General features: G+C 30.3%; 6 protein-coding genes across 13 annotated transcripts; 2 read left to right on the top strand and 4 right to left on the bottom strand.

Moving 5' to 3' along the window:
- Positions 1–2674: 2674 nt before the first annotated feature.
- LOC108738012 (ADP-ribosylation factor GTPase-activating protein 2) lies at positions 2675–6707 on the bottom strand. Of its 2 annotated transcripts, XM_025974269.1 has the most exons (10): positions 6491–6707; positions 6240–6431; positions 6004–6132; positions 5745–5861; positions 5028–5168; positions 4624–4910; positions 4118–4410; positions 3822–4028; positions 3634–3761; positions 2675–3093 (listed from the first exon to the last, which is right to left on the bottom strand). In XM_025974269.1, exons 1-10 carry the CDS (start codon positions 6560–6562, stop codon positions 3076–3078), a joined length of 1584 nt encoding a protein of 527 aa, XP_025830054.1. In that variant the 5' UTR covers positions 6563–6707; the 3' UTR covers positions 2675–3075. The 2 variants fall into 2 exon arrangements, with proteins under 2 accessions (XP_025830054.1, XP_025830055.1); XM_025974270.1 differs by lacking the exon at positions 5745–5861.
- A 736-nt stretch (positions 6708–7443) lies between these two features.
- On the bottom strand, positions 7444–8415 carry LOC108737985 (probable N-acetyltransferase san). Its single transcript, XM_018471189.2, has 3 exons — positions 8216–8415; positions 7832–8155; positions 7444–7779 (listed from the first exon to the last, which is right to left on the bottom strand). Exons 1-3 carry the CDS (start codon positions 8221–8223, stop codon positions 7584–7586), a joined length of 528 nt encoding a protein of 175 aa, XP_018326691.1. The 5' UTR covers positions 8224–8415; the 3' UTR covers positions 7444–7583.
- A 267-nt stretch (positions 8416–8682) lies between these two features.
- On the top strand, positions 8683–15893 carry LOC108737991 (E3 ubiquitin-protein ligase TRIM33). The gene is made up of 13 exons (XM_018471193.2): positions 8683–8777; positions 8846–9331; positions 9395–9605; positions 9667–9930; positions 10007–10117; positions 10181–10488; positions 11124–11432; positions 11618–11793; positions 11907–12362; positions 12590–13017; positions 13205–13379; positions 13730–13882; positions 14037–15893. Exons 2-13 carry the CDS (start codon positions 8914–8916, stop codon positions 14172–14174), a joined length of 3147 nt encoding a protein of 1048 aa, XP_018326695.1. The 5' UTR covers positions 8683–8777; positions 8846–8913; the 3' UTR covers positions 14175–15893.
- Positions 15894–15989: 96 nt separating this feature from the next.
- Positions 15990–17349, bottom strand: LOC108737992 (zinc finger protein 330 homolog). The gene is made up of 5 exons (XM_018471194.1): positions 17121–17349; positions 16915–17065; positions 16565–16796; positions 16347–16511; positions 15990–16282 (listed from the first exon to the last, which is right to left on the bottom strand). The coding sequence occupies exons 1-5, from the start codon at positions 17258–17260 to the stop codon at positions 16077–16079; spliced, it is 894 nt and encodes a 297-aa protein (XP_018326696.1). The 5' UTR covers positions 17261–17349; the 3' UTR covers positions 15990–16076.
- Positions 17350–17578: 229 nt separating this feature from the next.
- Positions 17579–18290, top strand: LOC108738000 (probable DNA-directed RNA polymerases I and III subunit RPAC2). Its single transcript, XM_018471209.1, has 3 exons — positions 17579–17720; positions 17773–17873; positions 17930–18290. Exons 1-3 carry the CDS (start codon positions 17706–17708, stop codon positions 18129–18131), a joined length of 318 nt encoding a protein of 105 aa, XP_018326711.1. The 5' UTR covers positions 17579–17705; the 3' UTR covers positions 18132–18290.
- On the bottom strand, positions 18124–27412 carry LOC108737998 (cholinephosphotransferase 1). Of its 7 annotated transcripts, none has more exons than XM_018471202.1 (9): positions 26710–27412; positions 26409–26649; positions 26170–26328; positions 24208–24336; positions 22942–23073; positions 22090–22248; positions 21903–22028; positions 21560–21710; positions 18124–18826 (listed from the first exon to the last, which is right to left on the bottom strand). In XM_018471202.1, exons 1-9 carry the CDS (start codon positions 26919–26921, stop codon positions 18645–18647), a joined length of 1491 nt encoding a protein of 496 aa, XP_018326704.1. In that variant the 5' UTR covers positions 26922–27412; the 3' UTR covers positions 18124–18644. The 7 variants fall into 7 exon arrangements, with proteins under 7 accessions (XP_018326704.1, XP_018326705.1, XP_018326706.1 ...); XM_018471203.1 differs by having other exon boundaries at positions 18124–18343; positions 26710–27411; XM_018471207.1 differs by lacking the exon at positions 18124–18826 and adding an exon at positions 19627–20059 and having other exon boundaries at positions 26710–27411.
- Between the last annotated feature and the right edge of the window lie 386 nt (positions 27413–27798).

The following is a 27798-nucleotide window of genomic DNA, read 5'->3' as shown; positions in this document are numbered from 1 at the left end:
GGCATTTTTAAGGAAAGATCAAAAAATAGCAAGTGCCATTATTTTATAATAGGAAGTACAAACCATTCTTTATACTCGAATTTTTTGAACCTGGTCCAGGGTTTTCTGTAGAAATTGATCTGAACTTTCTAAAAATTATTCGTACTATTTTATTCCATAAATGTTATAATTAAATAAAACATGGTTGTAAATACTACTTAATTAAACAACACTTTAAAGCGAAAACCTTGTAGCTACCGGTAAAATAATTTATTTCATTGGGTGCCTTATAATGCATAAAAAAATATTTAAGAAAATTAAAAAAATTATTAGGTCATCTTAATCACATTCATTACATTTTACCATCTACGTACTACGTCAGATACAATATCTAATTAGTAATTTGATTGCTAATACATTTTTTTTTATTTGCATTCACTTGTGAATATGGGTGAACACCAGCTTTTTTAAAATGTGATTTTTTAATTAAAAAACGCGGTTCCCAATCATTCTGAATATTTATAGTTCTCTTTACAAATTAATAACGAATTTATCCTCAAATTTTCATTAAATTGTCTGTGTTATATCACTTTAGAATGCCCTGTCACGTCAGGAAATTGTGCATTCTTATAAGAATGCATGTAAATTTGACTAATGAATGTCTTAAACTATTCTCCCAATGCCCTTAAAGTTTTGCAAGGATTTTTTTTAAATATTAATGTCTTATTTATTTTCAAAGTTTCATCGAATTCCCTCCGTTATTTTTTTTTTTATTTAACGACAATTACAAATCAAACATTGGGACTGTTTAGAGTAACATTATAGTAACTGAGACTGTACTTTCAGCAAGTACTATGTAGCTTTATAACAATTAAAAATTACATTCCATATCTAAATCAAAAGATTGTTATTCTCTAATGTCGTTATGCAATTAAAATTGTTTTTTTCATATTGTTTGAATTGTTTCCTAGCAGTGCTTATGAAATATATTAAAAATTGAAAATAATATGTGTAGTTGGTTAGTTTTCGGTTTTATACCTATTACATTCACTAAGGATCCTTTAAGCTACATATTTAAATAAGAAATGAATTTGTTTGATTTTGGAGCTTAACTGATCTTTCATATGTAATTAAATCATGGGTATTGCATTTTCATACTGGCTGCATTACATATCATCTGTGTATGTGAGTTGTGATGCGACGTACAAAAATATATAATGCAGAAATTTAGGACGTGTCTATATTAGCAATGTTATTTTAATTAATTGGTGTCAATTATCGTACCTGTGTAATAAAAAAAACTGTTAATAACAAAATGGTCATACTTTGTAAGTATTTGATTAGAAATGGAAATTAAAAACTAAATGTTACAAGGTATGAAAATCTTTTAAAAACTGTGCTTTAGGATCTCTCTGTGGTATTTATCTCGGTTTCGTAGTTTAGTAACAGTTAATGAATGTAAAACAGAATATTATGTACATACTTTTCTTTTATTACGGTTTTTTTGTAATTCTATTTCTAATCGAATGTATCAAATATCATATAGATTTTACCAACACAAATTAAAACATTTTTTTAGAAGATTTACCTGACTTATTGTTAATCATATTTCCTTTAAAAGTAAAAATGTACTTCGAAAGTAGCGGTATTGACTGGTGCTTGTCATGAACAATCAGTGTGAAATTCTGTTGCCTTTTTCTTATCGTGTGATATATTTGTACTTACTGTTACATTGTAGTTGACAAGTATGAAAAAGACAGTATTTTGTATTATATTACATGCATCTATGTTATACACTTGTGCTCAAGCATTTAATATGGTTACAGTTAGAAATAGTTTTTTAAACTACTAATTTATTCTTTTTAAAAATAGGGCACACTTTCATTACCGTGCAAATTATTTATTATTGTTTGAAATTTGTTTCAGTATGTACAGAATTCATTGTGTGNGTTCAGACATTCGAGTCTACTATACTATACACATATTTTGATACACATGAAGCCTATTAAAAAGATTATTAAAACATACGATCTGGTATTAAATCCCATTCCTAAACGCTCAACCTGCTCCGCCTTGCGTGGATCCGCCTTCTTAAGTTGCTCTTCTTTTGCTTTATGTATATTTAAATGGATGAAATAACAGTTTTAAGAATAACACTTCAAAGAACCACAATAATGATCAAATTTTATCATTATGTTTGCTAATTTGCAATTCCTTAGGTTCGTGTCAGTCCATATAATAATTTCATGATATATTCCTAATGAATATCAAGTGGGTAAAATTTTTATACATGCGGATGACAACGATTGCCTTAACGGTCAAAATTATTCGTGTTTTTTTGTTTCTACTTCTCTGCGTATCATTTTTATAGTAAATTACGAGGACAAAATAACGAAAATCAGCTTGTAACAAATAAAGATGCAATAAAGTGTTTGACAAAAAAGATATGCATTGCAAAATTATTTAGTATATTTTCAAGCAAAAAATTTATCATTAAATCGATAGGTAGAGTAATGGTAAAAAGAATAGTTGACAGAACACTAACTTTTTCTATGTTTTGACAAAATACAAGCAAGATTTTTAATTTCTTATTAGGTTTGCCTTTAAGTTATTTTATTGGTATTCTTTAATTAAATATTATGTGCATTTTTATAAAAACTTATGCGCAGGTGAAATTAATCAAATAAAGGTGAGATATGTAATAGTAATTGCTATTTATTTAAAACAACAATATAATGTGATATTAGACAAAACAAAAAGACCTTTTTCACCTTGTACTTACGTAAGAAATTATAATAAACAATAATTTGTAAGCTTAACGAATGATTTTGAATGCTTACTGCAGATGCACCTTTCTCAATTTAATACAATATATTTATTTTTCACTCTAGGTAAATTATGATAGATACAAATACTTTCTTTTGCAATCTGCCATTCAGTCAAGAATTAAAAGAACTGAAGGCACATGTTTACTACTTCATAGTCAAGCAACCAAAAAAAAATGAATTCAGTAATATGTCTTCATATTATTATTTCTTTAAAATGTAACTTTCAATAAACTGGCCGTCTTCAAAATTTTATTTAATTTATTGTCCACTAGTAACCATACCGTTCCTAAAAGATAAAGAGATACTTTCAAGGTATTTCAAGCTGAACGTAATAATTCATTCATTTGACAGTAATTAGAGTCATAAAAAGATAATAATAAAAATTCACCTAAACATTTTTAAAAAAAGATCATTTTTTGAAGTGAAATTTCTTTACGCACGGTAGGGTAAGTTCGTTTCATGCGAGTTGCTATGTAACGAAATCACGCAACGGATGCCCCCCTCTACTCGGCCACGTAGTCAAGTTCGTAGTGGGGATCGCTTAAGCCGTGAGCGCGCTTCAATGCAACGTTCGTTACAGGCAACTCCGGCATGTATAGTGTAAAATTTAAATTCATAGTATACAAATAATACCATTAAACCAATTCCTTAACACCTATTCCGGTATGTTTGTGTGTTTGAAGAAGTTTCACTTCAGTAGCGTGTATAATTACACGTTGTATTTTTTTTAATAGGAAATGTTTCAAACAGAAAAATAAATGAGACCAAAAAATAAAAATTAATTAACCGAAACAATATAAGCATATTATTTTGCGTAAAATCATACCTGTATTGAAGACATAACTCCATTAGCTAAAGAACTAATCTTTCCTGCAACTTTAGATACTCCCTGTCGAACACTTTCTCGGACATCGTCAAGATCAGGAGTTTGAAATTTGTTGTACGACGCATTATCTGCACAACAAAAGAATTTATAAATTAACAAATGAAATTTGTTTTTCTAATACTTTTTACCAGAGCCATGACCAAAGAATTCGGACGACGAAATACTGGAAGACCCCTGAAACCTGTTAAGATTTGCCTGAACCTCGTAGTCATTTTCTCTGTCTCCAAAAAACTGATCTGAAGATATGCCTTTAGCACTTCCGAATTTCTTTTGAGCCATGTCAGAACTCGATGATTCCGGATATGAGTTCCTCACGGGATTCTTTTCAATTGGAACTTAAAAATATATAAATGTTTCAAGTTACACATATTTCTTGAAAACAATTACGTAATAAGACTCAATTTTACTTAATAATTAGACTAACCATACGATGACTTCGAACTTTTGGGTTTATCAATCACAGGGTCGTCGATGATTGTCCAATCTTTCAATTTTTCATTGTCAGACGCCAGCAAAGCTTCCAACCCTCGACTAGCAGGACTTGCTGCGTTGGAATTCCTATTCATATTAAATCCTGACGAATAAGAAAAAGAATCGAAAAAACCATCGTTGTCAGAAAGTCGAAGTTTTCCTAGCGAATTCAAACTGTTTGTGGTACTTTCTACGTTTTCCTGTTCGATACTTTTCAAGTCGCTCATTACAGAATGACTGATGCCTCTGTGATAAAAGAAATTAATCACTTTACACAAAAAAATGTGTATTTTGCTAGTTATAGATGTTTATTATGTATTAAATGCAACATTCGTTAACGCCAAGAAACCGGTTATGTAGACAACTGTTACTTTTTCTAGGTTCAGACATTCGAGTCTACTATACTATACACATATTTTGATACACATGAAGCCTATTAAAAAGATTATTAAAACATACGATCTGGTATTAAATCCCATTCCTAAACGCTCAACCTGCTCCGCCTTGCGTGGATCCGCCTTCTTAAGTTGCTCTTCTTTTCTATGTTGTTCGTTACTTAAATCTTTATATGCTAAACGAAATGCAGCCTCTTTTTCTTCCTTTTCTTTTATAGAGAGAGCTTCAGCCTTAGCAACTTCTTCGATGTTGCGTTGACGAATTTCTTCTGCAAGAACCGCTTCTTTTTCGATATCTGCAAAGTTTGTTTTCACTTTTGTGGCTCCGAGACCACTTCTTTTAGCTCCTAACTGAAACAAAATAGGAATATTTGGAATCCGTCTTAATTTTAAAATGTAATTTAATATTTATCATAAAAATTAAGAGAAATAAATGCTAAATAAATGAAGCATCAATAGCTCACTTACGCCAGATTTTTTTGGTTGCACTTTCCGGACCCCTATTGTTGATACCCTTTCTGTTGGTTTGGATTCTGTCAGGTGAAAATCTACTTTTGGACCTTCTGTGGGATGTTGAGTTTCAATCTTGGCAAATGAAAGATCACTCTCCTTGAATAACAATAAATTTAATATTTTATTTTCTTTGCCCTAATACATTTATTATTTATTTGCAAACAAAAGTCTATACACTTAGTAAATTTTGATTAGCCACATTAATTTTTGCAGTTTGAATAAGTAATTACATACCTTTTAACCAATAAACATTGAATAGAGTTGACCTACACTTGATGACAAACATTTGAAGTGAAATAAAATTGTTTGAAATTTCTCACAAATTAAAATGTAACATTTATTTGCGAGCAACTTCAAAATCAAACACCTGATTGGTCGCATCTCTCATCAAATGATAGGATTAAACCAATGTTCTCTTTGATGTTCAGTTCAATTTATTCTATCAGTCACTCTCTGTGCTTACTAAATATTAGTAAATTATTACGTGGTCCTTAATAGTAAAATTAAGGGTGCTATCAACTCCCTATTTTTTAAATTTATTTTCGTCGTAGTAGCGATAATTTTACTAGTTAAAGACTAAGTAATAATAACCATTGATGAACAATTATGTTTTAAAAAACTCTATATTATTTTCATTGTTTGAATACACTTATTTCTAAAAAAATAACTTACTGTAGATATCTTTACTGGTTCTTCTGGTAAACTAAAATTTTCATGCTCACTAAAAAAGTCGGCCTCTTTATCAACTTCTTCATCATGCTTTTCTTCAGAATGGGCATGGATGTGCAGCTAAACATTAGTTTTGTGAAATAGCATGTTAGTAGATTTTTACTATTTGTCATGAATAGCATTGTAAGAACATTATTTTACAATAAAGTAACATAAATCGGTCACAATGTTATTAACTAAATAATAAAACAAATATATTTACCCCTGAGTTATTATTCATTGCTTTTACTGCTGCTTGTTGAAGCTTTTCACGGTATAACTGAGCAGCTCTTGAATTATACTTCTTCTGAGCATCAGTAGTAGTACAATTGTGTTGGGAGAAAAACTGTCTCTAAAAAATGCAATAAACAGTACTATACATGCATATAATTACCGTACTATTATTACATTATTACTAATAAATAAATAGATAAATTATCACTTATATACAGAACTTACTGCATTAGCATTCCCCCCAACTTGCATTTGTCTTAATTGAATCCATGTCCAGTTTGTATCCAGTTGAGTTGACCTGACAAAAGTTAAATGCACTCCTAGACTTCGATGTACAGCTGAACAGTCAATGCAAATAAAAATTCCGTAAGTAATACTAGCCCAAGTAGGATTTTTTGCGTTGCAATCAAAGCATTCCTAAAAATTATCCGATAAGTTAAATAATGTATGGCCAGATTGACATAACGAAATCTTACCTTATTGGCAGGGACTGCTCGAAGTCTGTGAAAAACTGATTCAATATCACTCTTAGAGGGTTGGTCAACCATGATTTACAGCTAAATAGTTTTTTTATTTTTTTAATTAATTTTATAAAATATTTTATGAAAAAACTTGAGGACACGTCGTCAATTGTCAACTTATCTTCTTCTTCTTCTTCTTGACATCACTCCACGGTATTCCATAGATAATAGATCTACAAAGGGTAATAGCACGTAATAGCATTAGTCTAATCTCTAATATCTGTAATGAACGTTCATAGTCTACGTTCTTTACTATCTATGTTTTTGACCATTGACCTTTTTGACGATATTCTTGACGTTTTTTGTATGAAAGAATTATTGACTTCGTATTTCTGAGGTTATTTGTTATTTAGCCATATCGTTTAAGAACGCTTTAGTTTTATTCTCTAAACTGATTTAATACACCAATTTAAAAAATTTTAATTTCAACAAAAAATAAAATGTAAAAACCGCCAATAAATGTCGAAAAACACTATAGGGATACATTTAGACAATGAAAAAATAGTTGTAGGTAACGTATATACACCAGTGGCAACGTTTATCGCATAAAAAGATCAAAATTTTCTAATGTCCTATTTTACCCCTCAATTGTTCTCGTACTTCAAGTGCATCTAAAATAAGTAAAGTGTTATATAGAATTGCTAATTAGTTAACAAGTAACGTTTAGTTTCGTAAAATAAAATATTTCCTTGCCTGTAAATCAATGCAAGTTATGCTACTTGAATAGAATATTTTAAGAATAAAGATGGGGTAGTAAGAAGTAAAAGTACTTCAGACCATACACAGTTAACTTATAGTTACCTAGTAACAGCTCTTAAAATATTGAATAATATTTTATTTCTGTTCTACATTACTTTGACAAACAGAAGCATTTATAATGTCAGTAAAGCCAAGTTACACAGTAACAATTTAAAAATATTAACAAGTGTATTTTTGTTATTTACATGACTTTTTACACTCAATTTACCAATAGTAAAATGTGTCAAGTAAACACTAACACTATTTTAACCAAATAAAAACAAATATGTAGTCCAAAAGAATATAATTTTTAGTGAGCTTTTTTATTTTCTTTACCGTTTTCTTCATGTGTGCCATTTCTCTGCTCTTTACTTCTCAATGTCTTTTGTAACACATGAGCATCTGCAGGTTCAATCCTTTTATAGTAATGTTCCTTGGTCTCAACAATTTCAAATCCAAATTTCTTATAAAAGTCAATAGCTCCTTCGTTGTTAACTTGAACGTGTCTTTAAAAGGTAACTGTTAATTTACAAGTTAATCAAATAGAAAATTACTCACAGGAAGATGCTATCAAAATTCCCATCTCGCTCTACATAATTTAATACATGATTAACCATCATTGTTCCAATGCCCAATCTTCTGTATGGGTACAAGCATCCTAGCGTCATGATATACAATCTACGACTCTTTTCAGATGTGTCAATACGACAACATACTGCCCCAACCACAATGTCATTATAGTATGCAAGTTTTGCTAGCTCTCCAGCTTCCAGAACATCTTTATAAAATTTGTCGTTGTAATAAACCGGAAATACGACGCTGTTTAGTTTCTTTAATTGTTTAATATTGTGAGGAGTAACATTTCCTAATTCAATTGTAGCTCTATAATGTTAAGAAATGGCTGTTTCTTTAACCTCCAAAATTATTTTAAAATTTACTTACCTTGTCATGATTACTATTAAATATTAAACAATAATTTCTAAAATCAAATAAATTTTACTTAAACAGTAACAACCTTTGACAATTTTAAAAAAATTATTCCTTTTAAAATGAGCACAGCCTCCGCGCAAATCTTAAAATTATGTACGTACTGTCTCCAGTGCCGACTCCGAAGTGCTCAATTGTTACCTATGGTACTGAACTCATTACTATTTGTACAAAACAATTGTAAACGAAAATAAGTTGTAAATTACGAGATAACGTAGCATTTTATATAGGTTATTACCTAACTAAACTGTAATATAATATATGGAATCTTATTGTGAATTAATCCGTTTATAACAAATATTATTTTTGAAATCGAACAAAAAGTGTGATCTATGGGTGATATACTTTAATTATAAATTCTATTATCTACGGTGCAACCTATGGGTTTAACTATGGTTCAACTTGACATCCTTGACATGAATTTGACATTTTGTAGTTCGGGAGTTGGTGTGTTGCGTGTACTGATTACGGAAGAGAAATGTTCTAAAAAATATAAACAATGTGCGAATTGTTTAAGGTATAAATTTATTTTATGAAAATATTGATTTTTTTAACGTATTATCTTTTAAATTTCATAATTTCAAGTGTACATGCTCTTCAATCAACAAGTAGAAGTTAGCCATTGAAGTACTTCATATTTTTGAAAGGTAACAATGGCTGAGGCCGATTTTAAGTTGAGCGATCAAGATTCAATTCAAAATAATTCAAATTTACAAAATAACTCCGAATCGAAAGATTCTGATCCTTCGGAAAACCCGAACATTTCAAGTGTTAATGTTGAAAACATTGCTGTAATTGATAATGCCATAGAAGAGGTTTTAAATAGCACAAAAGAAGATAGCAACCAAGATCAATCCAATAATTTAACCAATAGCTCCGAAGAAGAGAATGTGGAAAGTGGTACATCGGGAGACAGTTTTGTATATAAATGTGTGTTCTGTGAACGTATTTTAACTGCTAGTGATGAGCCTAAGTTACTGGAATGCTTACATAACGTTTGTGGCTCTTGTGTTAATAACAAAATTTGCGAGCAAAGCGAGAGTAATATTCATGGCAGCAGTATTCAAACAGGTGCATATTATAATAGTAAAGTTAATGCTTGTTGGTTTTAAATCAGCTTTTAAAATATTTCAGTGTTAATTCCCTGTGCATCATGCAATTTACCAAGCCAAGTAGAAAGGATAATAGAAAACCAATTCTTGTTGGAGTTTTCTAATCATGATGATAATATTGCTAAAGCTACAGAGATAAAATGCAGTAGTTGTAGTGATGATGCGCTAGCAGTTAGTTGGTGTGCTGACTGTTTGGAGTATATTTGTGAAAGCTGTGTGCAAGCACATCAAAGGTAAATCATTTACTGTACTGCAAAGGAGTCACTTGTATTAAAGCAAATTTCTGTAATCCAGATTGAAAATAACGAAAGATCATACAATTAAAACCAAGGAAGAAGGCCTACTTGAGAATCATACATCTACAAATGCTTCATCTAATCAAAATTTAATGTGTTCTGTACATCCTCATGAGAAGTTATCTCTCTTTTGTGAAAATTGTGATAAATTGACATGTAGAGATTGCCAACTTATAGAGCATCGAGACCATAAATACAAATTTACTCATGAAATTGCCTCTGATACAAGAAAATTTATCTCGAATATGTTAAAGGATGTCAGGTAAATATCCATAATATAATATGCAAAGAAGATATTTCATCCAGGTTTCTAAACAAAAATGTCTTATTTTTTTTAGTTACAAGCGAGTCCTACTTGATAGTGCAATGAAAGTCATCGCTGATCGGCAAACACTGATAAGTGAAAAAAAGCAAGCTATTGTTAAAGAGATCACCCAAATGGTCGTGAAGTAAGTACATTTGTTTTAACTTACACTGTTCATCTGTATATAATAACTTTCAAAAATTTCCAGATTAACAAATACTATTAATATGAGAGGCAAGGAGCTTGTTTCTAAATTAAATGAAGTTTGTGAACAGAAACAGAAAACATTGCAAGAAAAGAAAGTAGCATTGGATCAGTTATCAAAAATCACAGATCATTGTATAGAATTTACTCAGCATGCATTGGAAAGTGGTAGTGATATGGCACTTTTATTTAGTAAACGTCAAGTAACATGCCATTTACAAAGGATCAAGTGTAAGAGAGCAGATATTCCTAATCCTGAAATTCCTGTTAGAATACATCTTGCACTTGACAAAGTTCCAGAATTAATTAAGGGTGAGCTAGTAAATTACACAAATGCAGTATAATATATGAATGATTTATTTTGAAAAAGCAAAAGAAAGGTTTCAAAAATTTTGACTGATAGTTTAGACAGTATAGTTTCGTCAAACTTTTATCTTGCACCTGATGAAGCTAATTTTTGACAAAACAATTCTTGTGGTAAATTGTTAATATTTTTTTGAAATTTCTGTTCTAATTCTTATTAAAATTGAATATTGAACTTCGACAAATAATGCCTACAACTATTAATTGTAAATAATTTGTTCATTATTAATTGAAAGAGTCGACAACCTATGAGTTTTCTATTAACAAAGTTATTATATTTATAATTTAGTTCCGGGAAAAAAAAGCTTCATTTATGTTCATTATCTGTTGTCCAATACACGGGCAACTTTTATCCGTTATCGAGATGTGAATGCCTTTTTATAAAAACGAATAATTTAGTTGGTTATATATAATATTCTCTTAGCAAGTATAAACGTTTTAATTTTATTTAATGTAATAAGATTTTTCGTATTATTTTTATGTCTAACATTATCAATAAAAGGTTTGGCGTCAGGTAAGCTTATTAACCTGTTCATATTTTAAAAATCGGTCTTTTATTATTTGCGGCGTTTTGTTATTGTCAGTCATTTCCACGATCGGGCAAATCGTGGTAGATGGCAGGGTATATCCCATTTCACCTTCTTCGCCGGCGGGGTCATTACCTCCTCATGGTTCGCCTAGCCCGGGACATACGAGACCCCCTCAACAACAGTCACCCCTTAATCAACCACCACCTCCATCATCTATTCAACAACCACCACCACAACAACCTCAACACTATCAACAGCAACAAATGACGTTTCAACAGCCCCGTATGTTACCACCACCTTACGGTCAACAGCATTATCAGCAAACATCTCAAAGTATGCAGCCTGGCATGCAACAGAATATGAGTAAGCCATTGCCTCAAATTACTACGACATACTTTTTGAATATTCAAGATATGTATTTTCTATTGTCTCTGTTAATATCTACTGTCTAAATAAAATTTTCTTTCTTCGTCTTAACTTAAAAATATGGGTTTGCGGAATCAATAATTGAGCGTAAAAAACTCTTAAAGTTCTTTATTTTTATTCAGATCAAAAAATTCAACAAAATATGCCTCCCCAGTTAAACACTTTGCCAATGACTTTGCAACAGCATTTACAACAAAGTCCCATGCAAAGAGTAACTATTCCTAGAGGTGGTATGCCAAGGGCAATCTTACCAATTAACAGACTGTCCAGTCCTGGAATCAATCATCAACAGCAGCAGGTTTGTATATTTTTACGTTGTCATTTATAAAAAAACAGTAAAAGATCTTTTTGTTGGTAATTTCGCTTAATAAGATATTTGTAATCCAAATTTACATTTGCAATTTACTACAGGTCTCATCTTCAACACATCCGCAAGGACTTATGCAGGAACGAGGAAGTTTGAGAGGTCTTTTGCAACCAACAACCAATCATAATAGCAGCACTGTGTATGTACAAACTGGTCCAAACCAATATAGGGCTGTACAGCCTCAGTTCGCTCAACAATATCAAAACCGTTTTAACCAGCAGCAACAGGTACAACAGATGCGCCAACAGTTGCAACAGCCAGGCGGGTCCATTCGCCTTTTGACTTCAAGTCATTTACCTCCTAATATACAGACAAAGATGAATGTACAAAATCAAAACTTCACTTCGCCGCCACTTCAGCAAGGGGCCAAATGGCATATCCCGCAAACAGGAGATGCAGTTGCGGCAACTGCTGGAGCCGGAACCTATGCTGTTTCTGTGGTTCGCAGTCAAGCGTCCTTGCCCGTAAATGATAACTTCAAGATAACGCTAAAGTCACAAGTAAGAATTGAAAATGACATTATTGATAGTTTAAAAACATCCTTAAATTAAGAGTACAAAATTTGTAGGTGTTTTCCCATTATCCTATGATTGATTACTTTATGAGATGTATTAGTAATATATGCATATTTTTTGTTTTTATTGATGTAAGAAAAATACCACCACTAATTAATATACAATTAATTTGTGATAGATTACACCGGTTTTATACAATATTTTCTTTATAGGCTAACAACGTTGGTTCAGATACAAAACCAGCTGCTGTGTCATCAACTATACCGAAAACACCGAGCCCCAACGGTGTACAGGGTGGTAAATCGGATACGGAACGGAATCTCGATAAGTTCTGTCAGGACTCAGTTAATGATTTAATGGCAACGATCGCGAAACTCGATTCGAATGGTGTTCAAGTGCTCGCGGAGGGTAATGTCAAAACAACAGGTGGTTCGCCCCACGTGGACAGTTCCACGGACGATAGCGGCGTCGTAGGAGGTGTTTTGTCGGGAAAGGTGAAAGGTGACGTTGTCGATCCTGGTAAAGACGATCCGAATGAGGATTGGTGCGCGGTGTGCATGGATGGTGGCGAACTCGTCTGTTGCGATAAATGTCCAAAGGTGTTTCATCAGTTCTGTCATATACCGAACTTAAGCGTTGAGTAAGTTCTAAATCCCAGAAACACTTTTAAGTACCACAAACATTTTAAAGAATATATTGATAGCTGATGTATGTGTATATAATAGAAAAAAATTAACTAAGTTTATTCATTTGAATTATAAAATCGTGTTAATAAAATATGTGAAGTAGTATTTGAACTTCAATAATTAGGTATTCATAAATTTAAGGGAAAGTGACACATGGCAATGTCTGCTCTGTACAAATATTGCTGATTTACCGCCTGGTGAGATTAAAGAAGGGGAACTGGAAACAAGACAGCGCAAAATACTGGAGAGAATAGTTCTGGAATTGTACTGTCAATATGAACCAAGTCTGCCATTCAGAGAAGTGATAGGACCAGAAGTAAGTTAAACATAAAAAAAATGCACGCCCTTTTCGTGTAAACGAAATAATAGAGTACGGTAAAGGCAGTTTAATTAATTTCTGTATAATCAGTAACGATTTTTCGTACTTTTGTTTGTTCAGCAAAAAACCGAAGCGTTATCACAGAATGTTCAGGTAAATGACGAAATGTGTCTTTATTCGCATGGACGTGCATTTATTAGACTGCTGTTGGTAGTTTTTCTTTTCATTTTCATACGCAGTATAAATAACGTTAAAACAATACTTTAAAATTGTTGGCATGTGTCTTAAACGATGTTTTTATGTAATATGAGTTTAAGGAATGACAAACTATTAATTTTGTTTTGCAGAATATAGAATATCATTCCATTATCAAAAAACCAATTGCATTGGATACCATCAGACACAAATTAGACTGGAATGCCATCAACCATTACACAACCATCGATGATTTCATTAAAGACATTCGACTGATGTTTAAAAACGCTTATACATATAATGACGTAAGAATTTTTTTTTGTGGATTTAGTAGATAAAATAATGTTATTAAAAGAAGCTTTTGTTGATTTATTATAAATTGATAATAGAGCTGAGTTAAATACATCTTGTTTGTGAAGAGTGCAATAAATCAATTGTATTTTTTTTTTTTGAATATAGGAGAATACTCAAGTGTATCAGGATGCAAAAACGCTAGAAAAATTTTTCGACGAACAACTTGAGAAATTTCTCCCAGAACATGCATACGACGAATTTAGGCCTCCACCTAAAAAGTTTAGGAGAATAGTAAGTGACTGACACATGGACGCAGCATCAGGTTTCCTGGTGAATCAACTTAAGACCGAAAAGGAGTAATACCGAACAAGCTACATACCTGCATTTAAAAATTTTTTTGCTATTTCTGTTTCAGTTTCAAAAAACAGCTTTAGTTCCTGGCTTTTGGTAGTAAAGATCTGTACAGTAATTTTAACACCAATACGTAGACACTTAGACTATTATAGACCAGTAATATGCTAAGCAACGTTATTTACAATTATTAATTTTATTTATTTTATGTAAATTAGAAAAGAAATTCTCTTGAAATGCAATTTGGGTTATATTGAAATTATTTAAAGAGCTTCTAAGGTACGGATTTTGCAGTACCGACAGGGTTTTTTAAATATAATTATTTGGCATAGAAACTTTATAAAAAAAAAAACTTGACTTCATGTTCAATAGTTTTCATTATTTCAAAAATTGTTACCAGAGAATTTTGCATCATCTTAATTTTTATTGTATATCATTTACGCTGATAATGATCTTAACTATATGAGGAGTTAGTGCATAAGTAAACTATTTGTAATACAAAATTAATTCTTCCTACCATGTAGGTAAAAAAATAATGTAGAACAAAAAGGACCGAGTCGTGATAAATTGTGGCAAGGAGGCTAATCTCTGTTACACTTCTGTAATTATGTATGTTGCTATTTTCCAATTATATTTACTAAGTTTCGTTTATTTTGCTTAAAAAATGTAAGAACTACTAATTGCTAGTTACTGTCATTGCAGTTGTTATATTACTTACAAAATAATAATTTATAATAACTGCAATGTCTGTATATATTATATTCACAACAATGTCTGCATGCGTGGTAGGGTAATGGTAAAATCAGGTTTCATACTGAACATAAATAAAATTCAAATTTTCCAAGTACCTATATCATGCTTGATACTGTATAAAGACGAGTGTAGAGTATGAGTAAAGTTAATTATTATTGCTATAAGTTAGGATTACTACTTTAAAGCTCTGTAAACGTGACTTTTCTATTTCAATTAGGAAGGAGATGGTGTTACTTTTAAAGCATTATTTGAACTTATTTGAAAATTGGCTAAGCTAAAATTTTCTCAATGCTGTTAGTTGGAATTTTTATATTTTAAAGTTACTATAAGTTAAGAAAATATGGAAAATACTTGCATTTTTTACAGCATAGTATTGGTAATTTATATTTAACGAGGAAATTACATTAAAGAAAACTTTGGTGCTTTTTGATGATGGACTTGTTAAGGCATTGAAAAAATGTCTACATGTAGTGTAGTAGTTTATTAATTTGTTACTTTAGTAACTTGAAAAAGTAATTAATTTATAATTTTAAAATTAGTTTTTCATTGCTTGTAAAACTCATGGCTGTAGGACAAATTTCAACAAAAAGAAACGTAAAATAAAAATGTTATTGACCAAATTGATTGTTTTAATGATAGAGCTTATGATAAGACGTCTTGATGGTATATGTACGTCAAGGAAGTTTCTGACAACAATGGCACGAAATTCAACTTTTACTTTTAGATAGAAAATAATTTGATTTTTATTAATAAGACAATTAAATATTTTGCATATTTTGAAAACGTTTACTCAAAAGGCCTTTCATCAATTCAGAAAAATTTTTAAATTAAATTATAGTAGGAAAAAGGGAAAAACGTCAAGAAATCTTTTCTTCTGTGAATAAAGGTCAAATGAAGTATATTAAAGAGACGTGAAAAGGTCTGTTACTGGAAGTTTGCAAATCGAAAAATTTGAAAGTATTCGCATGTATACGAGGACAAGTATGTATTATACGAAAAGAAAAGCTCCATATATTCAGTATTTGAGAGAAGAAAACTATTTTAGCACTGTTTATTATACCAATTGATCATGTCATATTGTGCAAATAATATAAATGTACATTATTTACCTTCATCTTTCTTTTCTTCCTCGTCGTCTTCTGACGATTCTTCTGATTCCTCATCAGATTCTTCATAAGAATCATTCCCTTCCTCTTCATTATCATAATTGTAGGCAGATGTTCCATAATCATAATCAGCTTCGTCACTTTCGTCATAATCACCATAACCACTTGCTTGTGCTTGTCGCCCAAATTTGTGACTGCGAGCTGTAAAATAGTAATACTAGAATAACATTGTTTAAAAAGTGAAAGTATTTTGTGTTATTCTTACTGGACATGCTAAGATCTTTAGTCTGTGATGTGTCATAGCCACATTTAGGGCAAGGAATAGACTTGTTTTTGTCATATTTAAAGCCTTTCCTTCGAACATGGTCTTCACAGTAACATGTTTTACATCTTAAACAAGAATATTGCCCAAGTTTATTGCAAGATTGACCTACAATTATATTTTTTAAAAGAAAATTAATACTAATGTCATAGAGAATATACATTTAAAGTTTTCTGATTCTAAAACTTGACATGATGCTTGATGCTCAAATTGATCATCTTCACACAGGAAATTATCACAGAAAGAGCATTTGAAAATACGCCCACCATGGTCCCATACACCTCGTTCACATTCTGCACAGATTGCTTCCTGCAGAGGACAAGTGCAAGCATGTGACTGCAAACAACGTCTACCATGACATACCCATGCTTCACAAAAATCACAAATGGCACCCTAAAGAAATAACTGTGATTATTCCTAATATAAATATAGTAGTAATAAGGTTTTTGATTTTGTCTTATAAATTTGACCAATACTGCATACAAGAGAGAAAATTAAATATTTCATTTACCACCATTCCTAATCCAGTTGTATAAACTCCTGCATGCCTAATAACACAGTCGCCGGTTTTTAACATGCACTTCATCTTTCCACATTGTGCACAAACTGGAAGTCTTTGAATACTTTGGCAAAAGTAGCAAAATGCTCTATTTTTTTGTTTTCTGTAAAAATAAGTCGGTTATGTGATGTGCTAAAAAATTAATAAAAAGGTCTAACCTATTACATCTATCACATTCCATGGCTCCATTGCAAGGATGTTGTGCCAGTGCGATTTTGTCTTTTGCTGACCTGATCTCTTTTTGACGAAGTTTTTGTTTTTCAGCTTTCTTTCGTTGTCCTGTTTTCTTTTTCGGCATTTTTGATTATGAAATAAAAAATGCAATTTATTTATTAAGTATGGGGTTAACAGTTTTTGTTGACTTGCTATTATACAGCCATTATATGACTATTATCATAGATACATTATTAAATTATATCATAGATAATAGAATTATATATAGATATATGCATGATGTATGATGTACCTTTAACCATCTATGATTTTAGCTATATGATTTCTATTGTGTCTAAATTCTAACAAGAATGTCTAAATCTATGGTCTAAATTCTAACTACATCTATGTATCTATGTCTCCAACCATGTCTATGGTGTTAAAGTTAACGACCATTTGTATATCTATTATCTATGGTTATCGACGTTAACTGACGTTAACCTAGAAAAAGTGTTAAAAATCATATATAAATACTAAATCAGAATTATTATATTCCTTTTAAACTTTGAAGAATTAATGAATATTTAAAAATGCCAATATCACAAGTAAGCAAATTAAAACATTTTAACCTATATAATTTACAGTAAATTATTTTAGTTGGCAAGCAGTGAATCAGCAGGAGAAAGATCAAAGACATTCGTGTTTGAAGATGAGGGGCACACTTTAGGAAATACTCTGCGAAGTATAATTTCAAGCTAGTAAGTAGACATCATAAATATATTCGTTTTCAACACTCTTTGATAACACTTTACAGCAAAGATGTTCAATTTTGTGGTTACACAATATCTCATCCGGCAGAAAAGAAAATGAACTTAAGGATACAAATGTATGAAGGTAGAGCTGTTGATGCTCTTAGAAGAGGTTTAGAAGATTTAGTTAATGTTTGTGATCACACTTTGGACTTATTTGAAAATGAACTGACTACATTCAAAAAAGAAAACAACATTGAAAGCTGAAATTCATTATTATTTTTTAGGAAAAATAGATGGTTTACAATAACGATTTATTTACCACATCAACAATGTTTATTATATGGGTAGTTGAATTAATAAACTATATATAACGTAAATGTTATTTTGAAGAAATGCAAATACATGGTTTTCTCATGAATGTAATAATGGTATTCCATCATCTTTCCCCAGGTCACTCATATCAGAATCACTAGCACCTAAAAATTACTAATTTGCTGAAAATTTTCGAAAGCGTAGAAACAATATTTCCATTTACATAGTAAATACTACCAGCACCATCAATTAGGCAATTGAGTTTTTAAGCAAGCTCCCATATTAAAGTATTTTAAGTGTTACATTATCTTAAAACTGATAATTTTAAACAGAACACTTTTAGGATGAATAAGTGTATGAGATTTTAGATGATATTAGAATTTATAATAAATATAGATATAATCTTATATAAAATATACAAGCATAAGTATATGTACATGGCTCAATTGATGTATTTCATTCAGATTATTTATTATTCAATGTAAACGGTTTTCCTGTGCGCAAAAAATTCTCCATTTTATTAGCAATTTCAACATAACCAGTTTTAAAACCAGAAGTGATTTCAAAAGTTGGTTCTGAAACGTCTTGATAACATTTTCTACGTTGTTCAAGTGAAACACATTTTCTAACGGGGTTCACCAAGTTAACTGCAATTAGTATACGAAATAAATAAAATTTCCACTATTATTAATAGCATCCTTGTTTAATCGAGCACTAGCCATAAGAAAGATTCACCTAGAACTACAGAGGGGCGATACACAAAATAAATGATTTCAAAACCAAATAATTCTTGGTTTCTATGTTTCTAATTATATTTCAAATAAAATGATATCAATCGATCGAAACAATGTTCTCGTTAATGTGTAATTGATAATTATTGAATTTAAGTAGTAGGACACTAATATTCAAATTAGAAACTAATGAGTCATTTTAATTTGGAATCGCCTATTTACTCTATCACCCTTCGATAGTTATTAACATACAACATTGTTTTCTTTATGAAATGCACTACTGTTACTTTAAATTCTTCTACTAATTGGTTTCTATTAGTACAGTTTAACAATAGGTTTAAAAATGTTTTTATTAAAGAAATTAAATTGCTTGTTTGAGAATTAAATTTATTTTTGCATTTTTCTGAATGTTACATCCCTAGCATAAATTAAAAATAGAAAAGAATAAGCAGTTTTGTTTAATTCGTTATTTTAGAAGTATTAAGAACCAATGCGAAATGACAACTGTATTTATACTGCTAAATGTAATATTCTGCAGTAGACAATAAATACTTTCAAGTTAAAATAATAGTATTTAATAGAAAATTTTACAGACAGCCTTTTAGTAAAAAAAAATCCACCATGGTCTACAATAAAAAAATATTAGCATTCGACCATTAATTTCTTTTTCTATTATAATGGAAAAATTTTGGAGTACTTTGTTTAAAAAAATTATATAAGTATTACTGCTTTATTTATAGTTACTTCATACAGCAGTCTAATTTAAAGTTCTTTACGCACAAAGGGACTACAAAATATTTCTTTTTCATTTTCGTCAAATACGTACACTTTTTCTATTTTTACAAAAAACAAATCGTTTAAAATTTTATGTACGTAATTAAATAATAAACATTTTAAGAAACAATAATTTTGTTAACATCTGCCAGAGGAGATAGTGACGACAAGATCAACCTTTGTCTTTTAGTTCAGATCTAAAGTTTTAAAAGAAAAATTAAAGCAATGGTATATACAACAACTTATTGTCATAAAAAAGAAATAATTTAATTAATAATATTCAAATGTGAATAAGTATATTTTTTGTTCGAGAAAAACCATAAAGGCCTCTTTGGCATCAAGCAGTTGGCTACCCGGTTATTTTGTAGAATTAATCTACAAAAATAATTAACGATACGGAAAGTAGTATTTACAAAAATAAAATCACAATAAGATTGTTATTACTACATTAAAGCAGTATAAGGAACGTATTTGTTAGATACCTATGCGCAAAACTAATTCAGTACATACGATTTAGGTCTGCTATAAGCACTATAAGGACTGCATGTTATTCGCACATGACATAATTCGCATGGGCGCACTTAGGACGCTAAATTACTGTTTATAGGAACAGACGTGAAACTCATGGTCTAAGGTAAATTCAAACGAAAAATGAAAATCAACATCTTATTCTGTTGGTGATTTAAAATTTTCAGTACGATTTTTTTTATAAAACTTACTAGCTTCCAAAGCATTCAACAACCATTCAATTGTAATTCTGAAATAAACTTGAATAACAAACAACGCTCAAGTTGTAGCGTTTGTCTCTATCTACCTAATAAAATAGATTTACTATACGACATACAGTTAAAAATTCGGGACTATTCCTTAAATGTGTGTGCTGCTTTTCGATTAAAATCCTGTTAGTTTAAAAAGATGAATGAATTCAATAACGTAAACCTATAGAACAACCAATATATGCAAAAAAAACGAATAATTTGTTAAATGTGCTGATCTCGTGTTGGTTTGATCGACCCCTAACATCGATATTTTTACTAGCCCCCTTTCTTAAAAGCTTTCCGCACATTCCGACGATCGATTGAGATAAGTTGTAAAATCAAGTGTAATGCTTGTAACTAGGTATTAAGAAATGTAGAATGGGTTAGAAATGATTTTAACGTCAATTAGATGGTACCGACCATAAATAAAATTAATTTGGTTTTAATAAGAATAAGGAATATTTATTTACTATGATCACGGGCCTAAGTACGAACCTTATATGTGCGAATGACGTGCGCCTCTTATCAGTTATGAAGGTTGGAGTAGAAACAGAATCTAAAAGGTGTAAAACAAAAGATATCTTTTTTGGCATATTGCTACGTATGGTGTGAATTAAGAATTCTACATGTAAGGTGACAGTGTAGTAATAGATAGTTATGGGTCAATCGAAAGTTGACACTGATTAAGGAACTACAAGTTATGAATAATAACAGAAAAATTTATAAAATCCTCAAGTGTCAACTGATTTCCTTTTATTTTGAAAAGAAACAAATTATCCTTTAAAACAGTACATTAGCTTTTTCTGATATTAACAAGAAATTAAATGAAAACACAATAGCCAAAAGTGGAATTAATTCGTTATTTACACAAATTATTATTTTTTAATTTAACTTTGAGCTTACCTCAAATTTTTATAATATACTTATTAATTGAAAACAAAAATTGGATATTAGATTGAAAAAAAGTAATTCCTATATCATGAATGAAAATCAACGAAAAAGTGAAAGATAGAGAGAAGAAAAGAGAAAACCCTCTGAATGTTAGATTCCAATTATTTCTAGAAGGACTACGAATAGTGTTTTCGACTGCGCGTTTTAATAGTTCGATAAGCCGTACCATTTTTCTCTAGTGACAGGGCTGTCGAAGGCACAGTGACCCTTAGAGGATCACCAGGACTTGGGATGCGGAACAATTCTACGTGTAAGTGGTCGCATATTTCCAGACAAACTTGCGAGCAATACCTGAATAAGTCCAAAGTGACCCATATCTGAAAAAACAAATTAAGTACTTACGATGAATTCATTAGATACATACATTTAATCGTTTTATAGGCGATTTAGTTAATCTTCTAGAAAACCGATTTATAAAAATTGAATTTATTTAGTAAAAATTCATTTTTTTTTGTAATTGTGAAATTAGTTTAAACCGTTAGTATATAATATAATGATTGAAATCTTACCATACAAAGCCATAGAACCGCATATTCTGGTAAAAAGGTATTAAAATATTGATTAAAAAATAACATAGCGGGGCCAACAAGTGAAACATCCATATATTCCATTTCACTAACAGTCATATGGGCAACCTAAAACGTAATAATAAAATGCAAATATTGAGTGTGTATAAAAACATTCTATCATCCTTACAACTAGTTTGTTTGTTACTTTGGCGGCAACTATTCCAAAGGCCATTATATAAAGAGCTGGGTGCTCTTCATAAACATGATCGATCGATTTTCTATAAATTATAAACGCAGGAACTAGCACCATTGAGAAGGGTATTATAGGAGATAGCACACTTGTACCCTGGGTGAAAAAAACAATAATTTTTTTACTAATGTACACGTTAAAATGACAGTACAACATTTATTTTCACATTTATTAATAAAGTATATAGAGTGAAATTAGAAGGAAAATGCCGATAACAAAAGCAACCAAAAGTTTAAAAGTGAAAAAAAAAATGATGCAGCATTAAAGCAAAATATGTTGTAAATAAATTAATAATATTGTTATTGTTTCAAATCAAACAAACATCAAATGAGAACAAAGAAGAAAAAGTTGAATGTGTTAATTCACTTAATCAAAACTTTCTTTTGCTAATAGATACCCTTGATGTTTGCAGATTCTCCGTAAAAACGAAAAAATATTGCTACATAATTCTTTTTTATTTTGATTAGGGAACAGCTTCTTGTTATTCTACTTTAGTATATACTTATTTAATAAAAAAATTACAGAAAAACAAGAAGCGTTAGGAACCTCCACAAACTTAGCATTACCATCTCTAAAGTTAATCAGGGCCATGCAAAGCGAAGTTACAAAAGGAGTTGACGGTAAAAAGCAAAAAAAAAAAGAAATAGGATATGCTGTTGCTGCGAATATTAGGTTTCGTTTCAGATGAGCGTTTGAAACGTTAAGTAGATTAAATATTCAAACGAACAACTGGACGAAGTTTAGCGAGATGAAAGCCACAGGAAGATCGATGAATGAGAGGGGTATTACGGCAACTGTTGATCCGTTTTTTCCGGCACCTTCCGTGAAAATTGCTCGGAAATAGGTTCGAGCATGAAGTAAATATTGGACACATGCAATGTAAAGACCGACGGTTCGAATCTCCATGTCTGTTGCGGGAATCTTGAACAACAAACAAAGAGGTTCACAGTTAGTAGAAAAAATGCAAACAATTTATAACGGAGCTTCGTCTGATAGTCCAGTTCGTGGAACGGTAGCTATTCTTAACCGATGTAGTTTTCGAAGATAAGACAATCAACTTCTTTTTGGACAACAAAGCAATAATGAACCGTTTATAATTTTAAAATTTATAGATACTCTTATGTAGAAATTCGAAATGAAATTAATTTTAATGTATTTGTGTTATTCATCCACTATTTTTTTTGTGCATTTCCATTGCAATATAAACATTTTAGTAATAATATTTATCTGCGTTAAATAATAAATGCATAATTAAATTGGCCCTTTACCCCATTTTTGTGAGCTACGAAAAAGTTATCGTTTTTTAAGACCGGAACACATGTTTCAAATTAACGTACCCGTGCTGATCTTTAAAACATACACATAAATAAAATTAATTCGGATTATTAAAACTAATTAAAATAGGTAAAAGCTTCACAACCATAGTCAATTTAATGAATAAAGTCCATGTACGTATACAATGATAAACTCGTATTAACAAAACTGATGACACACATTCCACACATTTGAGATGATGAAAATTACGATATTATTTTTATATTATTGTTTTAATATGTGAATGTTTATCTAGATTTTTTATTTAGCTTCATTAAATCAAAATAAAGAAACCCATAAATGTATAGCTACTCTTTAGATAATAAAAAACTATTCACCAAATACCAGAAGCTAATTATGAAAACAATATCTACTGTTTTTTAGTCTTTGTTTTTAGAAAATATATTTTTAATGTAGTTTTTGAAAATAATGTGCAGTGATGAAACTATTTAAGTAATAAAAAAAATAATAGAAAATTAAAGATTTATCCTTCAATTGAACATTACTATAGTTCATCATCGCATACAATTTTCATTTCAGTAAGAACTACTTTTCTTTATGAAAGGAAGAAAAGTGGAAATTTTTTCTAGTTTATGTACACAAAGTATCAAATTTAATGCTAATTTGAAATACTTAAGCATGCCGACAGAATGCAAGCTCGAAAATATCGTTATTAAATATTATTGTAATTAATTTAAGCTCGAAGATAGGTAAACAGTAAATTATTATTGTTATCCTTACAGCAACAGTGGAACCATTTTTTCCACAACCTCCAGCTCTAATTGCTTCGAGAAAATTAAGAAATACTTGAAAGTACCCAATGAAGAACATCGTGCACAACATATGACTCGTCGTGAAACTACCGAAAACCTACAATACAAATTTATTTTTTCTAAATTAAAAACTCAACGACTGTTTTAAAATTCCTTCGTTTACTTGCTGTAAAATAATGCTGCGAAAAATACGTGGTTATTCTCGAATTGCTATTGCAAAAATACAATATAATAGACTCGCGATAGTGTGAACATCGCATATCGTAAACACCTCATAATGTGCATCATTGCTGTAAATCTCCGACATTATTTGGCACTTCCTTGTAGAGAATTCGCTAGAGAGAAGTTTTATTCGTGTATCAATTTAGATAGGTACATAGTTTGGTGTTAGTGGTTGTCTTATCTGAATTCTGCATATATCACCTAAATAATTTTTGTATGATAAAACAAAGTAGGGAACTAAACCCTAAAGCTATGAGAGGTAAATATGGACAGAGAAAACGTTCGAGTCCGTAGCCTCCTAAAATTACATAAATGGTTTCTTGATGAACGAAATAATAATTTTATTTTGAGTGGCGAAATAATTAAGCAAAAAGCAAAATTAGTTCATTCACAAATAAATGAAAATGATAAAAATTTTTGGAGAAAAATTATCCTCTTAATCAGAATTGTCTTTTAATGAGTATATATTAGTATTCTATAATTTTATACCTTCTTTTGGTAATTGTGGATTAATGTGCAAAAAATCAATATAGCGAACAACTCTTGATATTTTTTTGTTTAATTTAAAAGACCATTGCAATTATCTTAAGATTTTTTGAAACACTTAATTTAATAGTGGTTAATATCAAGTATTAATGTTCATTAACCTGAGGTAGTTTACAGTAAGTAAAAAATGTCATGTTCTTAATCTTTAATGTACAATTTTTGAGAATATGGCAAAAGGGCTTTTTTTTATCACAATCAAAGCAATATAGAACAAAATTGTAATTAAGTTATTAAATTATGTATTTTGTTTAAATAGTTGTGAGAGTACGTTTTAATTTATCATGTACCTACTTTGTGAAACGTTAGCATATTTTCCAAAATAATATTAAAATTTGCTTATTTTTATTAAAAAAAAAACCGCACGAAAAATGCCAATCTATTGATGCTTAGGATTTGTAGATGTAATATACAGGATATTGTTAACAGGGCTGGATCTAATCATAAGTGAAGAACGTGGTCTTTCCTTTTCCGGTGAATAATGAATTTTAAACAGTAGTCTTCATAATATGTAAGTTTATGTTATATTATAAAGAGGTGTCTTGAGGAAGCTTAAGCGGTATTTGCAACAACTCACATGAAAAATAATGTTATAGTAGTAAACAGATCCCCTTAAAAGACAAGACTACACAAAAAAGTGTTAAATAACCGCTATAAAAAAAGGAGGTCCACCTTATGAAATTGTCATGCTTTTCTTTAATTTGACTTACTGCAATGGTAGAGCCATTCTTGCCTACTCCACCTGTGAAGATTACTATCGATTTTTGATATAAAGACCACGAACAAGTAATGAATGTCATTATTGGTATTGTGTACCATAATGCAAAAGAATCGCTAAAAATCTGTTTAAAATATGTCATTCTTAAATATTACATTAACATATTACATGCATATAACTGACTAAATGTAGGATTGCTACTAAATATTTCTTACTACCTTGTGTATTTTATTTTTTATATATAAAAAATTTAAATCTGAGGATGTACCTATTTCATGTTTAATTTGGTGATAAAGGGGTATACAAAATTAACAATAAATATTAAATTAATAAAGAAAATGTAATCACGTAGATACTTGAACTTATAAACTTGTAAAATATTTATGCTTTAATAATTCAATATTCCAAAGGGGAGGCATAAACAAATTAAAAAAAGTTAAAAATTACCTTTGTATTCCATATACTTGGCCCAAATATTGCTGAGACCATATGAATTATCATAATTGTAAACTGGGCTTCTGTAACATCAACTTTCCCAAATTTCAATGTTCCTGACACATAAGTTTGCCAATGTGCACAATAAAACAATGTGATAGCACAAAAGCACTAAAATATTTAGAAGTTTAAAAGAATTATATCAAACGATTATTAATACAATTGCATTTATATTAGAAACAATTTCATACCTGGAAAAACATCCAGTTTGGGTAATTTCCCAGTTGAGCTGCTAGACACGCTGACAGTGCTACAAATATGGTTGATATTGAATCACAACCATGATCAAAAAGCTCTCCTAGGGGATTTGCTGAGTTGGTACGTCGAGCTTGTTTTCCATCAATAGCATCTAAACTTTGGTAAATAAAAAGTCCTACAGCACACAGAAAATATGTCCAACGAGGTGCTTCTGTTTTGGCATCAGGTGAATAACTAGAAATATGTGTGCTTGGTTATAGTTTACACTTTAATAAATAAAAATGTAATACTTACGCTATTAATATTAAGGCTGTTAAAACATTAACAAATAAACCAACAAGCGTTATGAGGTTTGGGGCTAGCCAAATAGGAGTTTTGCTAACTAAGTAGTTCCACCAGGGTTGCAGAAAACTGTCCAAGAAACTATCACTTTTGTAGGAGTACTTATGCTCATTTAGCTTCTTCAGTTGGGCATTTGTTAAAAGTTTCTGTTTATAAAGCTTCATGATTTCTATTTACAATTTTAACTATTATCCGTATTACTTAGAGGAGTATCATATACAATGTGTGTTAAAAAAGATCATTTTGCCTTATTCGCATTATAACAGGAGCCAAATTTAAGCATTACCATTTGCTAAGCTGTTAATAGCGTTATCACACATCACACCATCCTCCCTCCTTAATTGAGACTTCTGAATGACGAGTAATTAATTATTTTTATTACAGTAAATTCCTTAATTTTGAGTACAAAATATGTGGTTAACGAGTTCACACTCCCCCAAAAAATGTTATATAAAAATATAACTGTAAAAGGGTTTTATTCTACACAAATAACTTTTAACACTCATTCACCCCACTGTCATTTAAACATCGGTAATGAAAATGAATTGACGGTATAGATTAATTAATTGACGGAACTGAAAAATGCAATGATGAATAATACTATTGTGACACAATAATATTACACGTTTCACGTCAACGGTTCTGTAGACGTAGACATTAGGAAAAACGAATTATTTTGCAGATTATGCAACACTACATACAATATTGCATATTGTTTGCCTTATAGTTGATATTGAAAAGGCTCTAAATATGTAAAAAACTTTTAGTTTTGTTTTAAATTGAAAACTCATTATTTGTTAATTGAAAGAAGTCCATAGTCCATTTAATATTTTTACAGTGCGCGCTTTGATTTTGAATTTAAGTTAATTATTTCAATTAGAAAATACTACATAATATCGCCATCGGGGAAAATATGGTTGCAAAAACTGTTAATTTTATTTAATTTTTGTCAAAACTATAACACACATAAGCATATGTACACCTATATTACTTCTTCAGTTACAACTAATACTTCGTAAATAAAATTTTTTACAAACCTGT

The sequence above is a fragment of the Agrilus planipennis genome, unplaced genomic scaffold (genome assembly GCF_000699045.2).
Source record: "Agrilus planipennis isolate EAB-ADULT unplaced genomic scaffold, Apla_2.0 scaffold109, whole genome shotgun sequence".
In the NCBI taxonomy this organism is placed as follows: Eukaryota; Metazoa; Arthropoda; class Insecta; order Coleoptera; family Buprestidae; genus Agrilus; species Agrilus planipennis.
The sequence above is the reverse complement of the archived record's forward strand: the minus strand, read 5'-3'. Positions and strand labels throughout refer to the sequence as shown.